The sequence below is a fragment of the Molothrus ater genome, chromosome 12 (genome assembly GCF_012460135.2).
Source record: "Molothrus ater isolate BHLD 08-10-18 breed brown headed cowbird chromosome 12, BPBGC_Mater_1.1, whole genome shotgun sequence".
Classification (NCBI taxonomy): domain Eukaryota; kingdom Metazoa; phylum Chordata; class Aves; order Passeriformes; family Icteridae; genus Molothrus; species Molothrus ater.
Genome location: NC_050489.2, coordinates 1,894,157 through 1,900,554, shown reverse-complemented (window position 1 = coordinate 1,900,554; position 6,398 = coordinate 1,894,157). Strand labels below are relative to the sequence as shown.

The window sequence follows — 6,398 nt, the reverse complement described above, 5'->3', positions numbered from 1 at the left end:
GCCACCACATTTTAGAGGCATGCTAATATCCTTCAATCAGCTACTCTTGGAAATTATCACAATGCTGTCAAACAATTTAATTTTTCACCACATCTGAGGAAAATTTTGTTATGTTATGAAATACATACTTGTAAAAAAAGAAACCAAAACACCCCCCCAGACTTTTGATCTATGCAGAGAAATACAATTTATTTAAATAATCTCTGATCTGGGTCTTCTTGTACAAAAATAAATTCTTCAAGAGGAGTTTGATGATTTGTCGGCCAACAGCTTCTCTCACATGTGTAAACTATAACAGTTCCAAATTCCACTGACAGATCTAAAACCAAAGCAACAGAGGTACATAAGGGTATGAAAAGTGACATAATCAGGGGCTAGTGCTTACCACTAGACTTCAGTCTTTGCACAAATTAATTCAGTCTCCTCTGTAAACAGCATTTTCTAATGTTAAACATTTTAAAGGCAGCCAAATCAGAATTTTCAAAGGGATTTTTACATGTCTGCAATCTTATCTCACAGCATTTATTATTTTCCAAGGCCTCCTTTAAGAGGTAATAAAGACAGATACTCCCATGGCCACGGAATTATCCCTACTGCAGTTATTAAAGTTCACTAGTGAGCAACTCAAGCTGTAATCAGAGTCTCCATGAAGAAGAGTTCTCTCTTTGCTCACTGAAATCTGCAATGGAGACAGCAGATTCTCTGATCTGTGGCTAAGCACGTGTGGGTAGCTGGAAACAACCCAAATGGCAGTTCACTGCACTTTCCCAAAAAGGAGACTGCTGGAAACATTGATTCAGCCAAGCCAAGCACCTGAGTCACTCTGGAGCATGCTGACCAGCGTGGGCATCAGCTGGAACTCAAACACTCTGCTGCTCCCACAGGTACTGCAGGCTGGAATACCCTGCTCCAGGTTGGCTGGAGGACACGTGATGAATAAAGGCTGGCCACCCCAGGAGTATCTGAGAGAAGACAGGGAGGAGAAAATTATCATTTTTTAAATATCTAAATTTGATAGGAAATCTTATGTGTTGGAAACAGTGTTCTGGAGTTGCTGAAATCTCTGAACCTGCTTCAAGCAAAAACATGGTGGTAAGTCAGAAGCTTCAAAGGAGTCATGAACCAAAAAATAAAGACAGGGAGGGGGAAATCCTTGGAAGGTTAATGCTTGGAAAACCTTAAGGAAAGAGCTGGATTAAGAGGAGACAAATGCTTTAAATGGACACCTCCAAAATATGCTGTACCAGAATAATTTCGTTAAGCAAACTTACACTTCCCTGAAAAATGGAATCCTAAACAGTGGCAATAAAAGATAAAATTCAACAAGATTTAACACCGAATTGGTCTCAAGACCACTGCAGCTATGGTGCAGAAGTGATGGTTAATTTGTAAGAGCTATCAGAGCTTCACAGCTAGCAGGAAACGAAGACCAAGGATGGTTTCCACTGAATGCCAAGCAGGAGATTCTGTGCTCTGCAGGCAGGGGCAATGGGAGTCTAAGAGCACACTGACAGTGCCCAGGGAGGGCAAAGGGAGCCTATGGAAAGATTGTAACCAGGGACAGCCCGGGGAGCAGCTGAGCTGGCGTTTTAGAGGAATGGCAAATTCAAAGCGCACAATACTGCAAAGGGACAGACCCAGTGAAAAGCTGTCTGAAAATGCTACTTGCACTCTGCATTAGAAAATCTCCTGTATAACCCTTGACAATGAATGAAAGTTTCTCATGTTTCCTTTCTGTCTAAGCAGCCACTCAGACTTTTAACTCCTCATCAAAAAGGGCCCAGTCATTCCACCTGGTACTGGAAAGCTGGTGAACAAAAGCCCTGTCACTACACTGAGACAGCCTGACCAGACAGGCAGCACTGGACTCCCTGGAACAGCTGGTGTGATCCATGAAAACCTGTATTTTCTGGTACTATGAATGATTTATGATTTACTCTTCACTATATCACATCCAGAATTAACTCCTCTCTCAGGAAGAGCAGCTACTCTGAGGTTACACCTGCTTCTGCTCTAGGAAGAACATCAGATGTACAAGACCTGAAGAGTGCTGGGTGCTGAGGGGAGTCCACAATGAGCTGCAGCTCTGGGGCTTTATTAACAAGAAATTCCCTGCAGGACAGACATTAGAAATTCCAAACAGATAACAAAATTTCACAGGAGCAGATAGCCTTGGAAATGTATCAGAACAGCAGAGCACTGTGTTGCACTTCTACCTCAACACTGCCTCTTGGAAACCTCTGTGCCTGGATTTCAGTGAGGCTCCAAAGACACTCAGGGTCTCTCCTCATCAGGTCTGAGGTCTAAAGTCTCCCACAGCCAGAGCCATGGTCTCTGATCCTGCTGGGCTTTTCATCTACTTAAACTTTGTATCAAGAAAGCCCAGCCAGGGACTGAAGGCTGACCAGAGACATGGCAACAGCATCCACAGCACCTTTTTTTAAATTATGGAATTAAAACACACACATCTATCCAAAGAAAGAATTTATTTTGATGTTCCAACCATCCATGCCAATGATTTGTATCTCTCTGTTACAACCAGATTATCAACATACCTTAAAATCTGTTCAGGACATACAGATATTCTTTTCATGAATTTATGGAATGTGTGGTCCCAGTTTTTGACTTCACTCTTCTCATATTTTTCATTACCATCTTCACCTGCAAAACTGTATGAAAACAAAAAACAAACTGTCCAGTGACATTTTCAATATGACATGTTTTAAACAAGAAATGGTTACTATAAACTCACGGTAAATTATCCTAAATACACTGAAAAAGATATACCTGTTCAGAGAAAATTCCTGTTAGAGGTTGCAAGTGAACATTTTGCTTCTAGTTCTTTGGTTTCTGGTGACCTACAATTTACTAACAGTGTTTTCAACTATCACATGGGAATCAAATCCACCAGATATCTGCTGTATTCCATCAAAAATCCTAGTAACTTCTCAAACATTTATGTGGTTCTTAAATTATGATGTTGTCTTTTTCTATTTTGAATCAAACATAATTAAAGTTCCACAATTTTATAGAGGTCAAAAAAAAATCAACAGGACCCCCACTGCTGAAAAGTCTTCTATGCAGATTCTGCAGTTGACAGCGGCTTTAGCTACAAACAACTCCAATGCTGTCCCCAATCCAGGCACAAGAGGCCAGAAGTCCTCACTGTAACCCCTTAGTTAAATATTTCACTAAGAAAATATTTTCAGTAACCACGCTCAACAACTGTTTTTCAGGCAACCTTTACTAAACCTTCAGGTATCTTTCCATCAGCCAGCTCTCTAGCCAAAATCCCTACAAAAATTAAACTCCTAAAAATGCCACTGAAATGCAAGAAAAGCTTTAGGCCTGTAAAGGGGAAAGTGTGGAATGTCATGATCTAAAGTCCTGCCATTTGGCACAGATCTTGCATCAGAGATTAACCATCCACTGCACCTCCTGGAGCCCATGAACACGGCTCAGTCACTCAGAAACAGCTGAGCTAAAAGCACCTTGGAGTAACTCCAGCTTTGGCAGCACTGGGTGCACTGCACAGCGCCCCAATGGTTCCTAAAGGAGCTTCCAGACAATTGTCACCATTCAGGTTTAGTGAGAGTGCCATTGAGATTCTCAGCCAGCGTACAGCAAAGCACACAATTCCTTCAGTTTCACCATGACCTGCAGACCTGTTCTCACCTTTCTGACATCATCTGTTCCAAATCAAGACACTCTCTCTGCTGATACTCCTTCAGTAGCTTATCTGCATGATCCGTATCAAGGAAACCCATGTAATCTTCCTCCTCCACAACATTAATGTAGAAGGGCTGGAACACAGGAGCTGAACCAGCCATTGCCATCAGCATGTCCTCACTGGCTGCAGGATGTGTGTCCTGGGCACCGGGGCCATCCATGTCCTCACTGGCTGCAGGATGTGTGTCCTGGGCACCTGGGCCATGGGCAGGCTCAGACAGGTGGAGCTGCTGGAGCTGGGATGCACACTCCACCTCGCTGCTCACAGCTTCCTTTAGGCCAAGCAGCTCCAGGGAGGCACATGCAGGAGCCTCTGCTCCATCACAGGCTCCCCAGTCATCTGCATCCTCACACCAATCCTTTGCAGCAAAGGTCGATTCTTGTTTCTGAGAATAAAATAAAAAGGGGAAGAGAACATTGCCAAGGTCTGCCACCCTGATGCATTTCAAATTCAGCTTCTCAGAGATGGGAGAACTGAGACCTTAACCTAATGCTCAGTGTTATTGCACCTACTCTCCTCACCGTGGTACTTCCCAACACACCACGTTTACCTACCACACCAGCAGTTATGGCAAAACCACCTCACACTGGTGAATCTGAGCAAGAATTCATCAGCCTTTGAGTAGCCCTGGTGCCTCCTGCTGCCATGCCCTGGCTGTGGCACAGCCCCTGCCAGCTGAGGGGCAGCTCCAGATGAAGCAGCTCCTGCACTGCTCCTTTCCCAAAGGGCAGAACCAGAAGGAAATAATAATAACACCTCCATCATTATACCAGAGTAAAAGCCCATTTACCACAGGCCAAGATTCCACATTGCAAATGCACCACCTGAATAAACCCTCCCTGCCCACCTCCATTAGTGTGGTGCCACCCTACTCTTCCAACCTGCTTTAGCCAATATGCAGTTTTTCCTCACAAGTATCTTAATAATTATTGAGTCACATTAATTCAAAAGCTCATGTTAAATTTAAAGAGGACAATTTAAAAGAGCAAAGAAAGAAAACAGGTTAAAAATCCAAACCTAAACATTACAGCACATCACTTGAAGTTGGAAAATAAAGTTTAAACACCTGAACTAACTACATTATAAAGTATCACTTTTGGCCATACAGCTGGACTGCAACGTCCCCTTTAAAACCAGCCTGGCATAGATCACAAACAGTAGCTTAAACACTCTTTAACTGTCTTATAGTAAACAGCGTAGTGCAGTGACAAAAACTCTGTGCCCACGACTTCTCCACACAAGCCAGGACGTGGCTGGAAACCATCACAGAGAGCAGCTTCTGGAGGAAGGTCCCGGTTATTTAAACAAGGCGATGCAGGGTGTGCAGAGCGTCCCCCGAGCAGGCAGAGCTGAGCTGTACCTGTGTGGCTGAGAGCTCGGCTCTGTTTATCCTGGGCCTGCGAGTACTGGGAGCGCAGCACCTTCCAGCTTCCATGTGCCGGGCAAAGAGAAACACAGGGTGAGGGGGACAACTGACCAGCGGCAGGAACAACAACCACAATAACAACAGTAATAACAGCAATAATAACGATAGCGCCGATAAGCGGCCGGCGCTCACCTGCGGGCGGCTCCCCAGCAGCGCGGCGCGGCGCAGGCGAACACGTGGAGCGCGCGGTGCGCGGGGCCGCGCTCCAGCGGGCAGTACACCTGCACCAGCAGCAGCAGCGCGCGCCCGCACCGCGCGCACCGCGGCGGGCCGCCCGTACGGCCGGCACCCAGTCCTGCAACACCGACACCTCCGCTCAGGCCCGGCCGGGGCGGCCGCACCCCCCGCACCCGGCCGGGCCCCGCCAGCCCAGCCCAGCCCAGCCCCACCCGGCCCTACCGCGGTGCCGCCCAGCTTGTTGGTGGCCCACGCGGGGAGAGGCCCGGCCGGGACCGGCCCCGCCATGGCGGTGTCGCGCAGCCCAGCAGCACGGGCGGCCCGCCCGCCATGGCCCCGCCGCCGTGCGCGCACCCGCCCGACCCGTCGTGCGCGCGCCCGCGGGCCGGGCGTTCCCCTCACGGCAGCCCCGCGGAGCCTCGGCGGGGGACACGGGCCGGCCCTTCCCTGCCCGGGGAGCATGGGGCCGGCCCCGGACCGGCTCTTCCCTGCCGGAGTCCCGGCACCGATTCACCACACTGCTGCGCTGAAAGGCACTGGGTGGCAAATCCACGAAGCGAGCAGCATGACCAGCCAAACTTTCCACTCTTTACAGCTTTTAGCAAACAGAAACATTAATATGCATTGTTACAAGGTACGTAGTTCCCCTATTAATTAGTATTCTCTCTTCTATTGGTTAATGAGTGTCTCGCCTCTCCTGCTGATCACTGCCACTCTCTCTCTTTCTCCTCCTTTGTCTCGCTGCTTTCCTGTGGGCCGCTCCGAGAGTTGGTGCTCCTGACCTGCCCCTGTAAAACTGCCACAACACGGCTTCCCCCACAGCTTTTTCCTTGGAACCAGTCTTAGCCTAAGGCACTGTTTACTGTCTAGAGTTAGGGTTACACCTAGGGTTAAATCTAGGGTTAGGGTTTTGAAACCACAAAGCCCAGAGCTCCAGGCACACTGCAGCTGCAAAAGGCATCCCAAGGGGAACACAAGACTGCCACAACCTGGCTTCCACCACAGCTTTTCCTTGGAAACAGCCTTAGCCTAAATTCTCCTTTACCCGCTCGGAGCTGATTCCAC

At 47.7% G+C, this 6,398-nt stretch overlaps 1 protein-coding gene across 1 annotated transcript; it reads right to left on the bottom strand.

The window, feature by feature from the left end:
- Positions 1 to 159: 159 nt before the first annotated feature.
- On the bottom strand, positions 160 to 5,621 carry LOC118691408 (programmed cell death protein 2-like). Its single transcript, XM_036390573.1, has 7 exons — positions 5,546 to 5,621; positions 5,289 to 5,451; positions 5,091 to 5,158; positions 3,676 to 4,213; positions 2,556 to 2,669; positions 814 to 962; positions 160 to 319 (listed from the first exon to the last, which is right to left on the bottom strand). Exons 1-7 carry the CDS (start codon positions 5,619 to 5,621, stop codon positions 189 to 191), a joined length of 1,239 nt encoding a protein of 412 aa, XP_036246466.1. The 3' UTR covers positions 160 to 188.
- Positions 5,622 to 6,398: the final 777 nt, after the last annotated feature.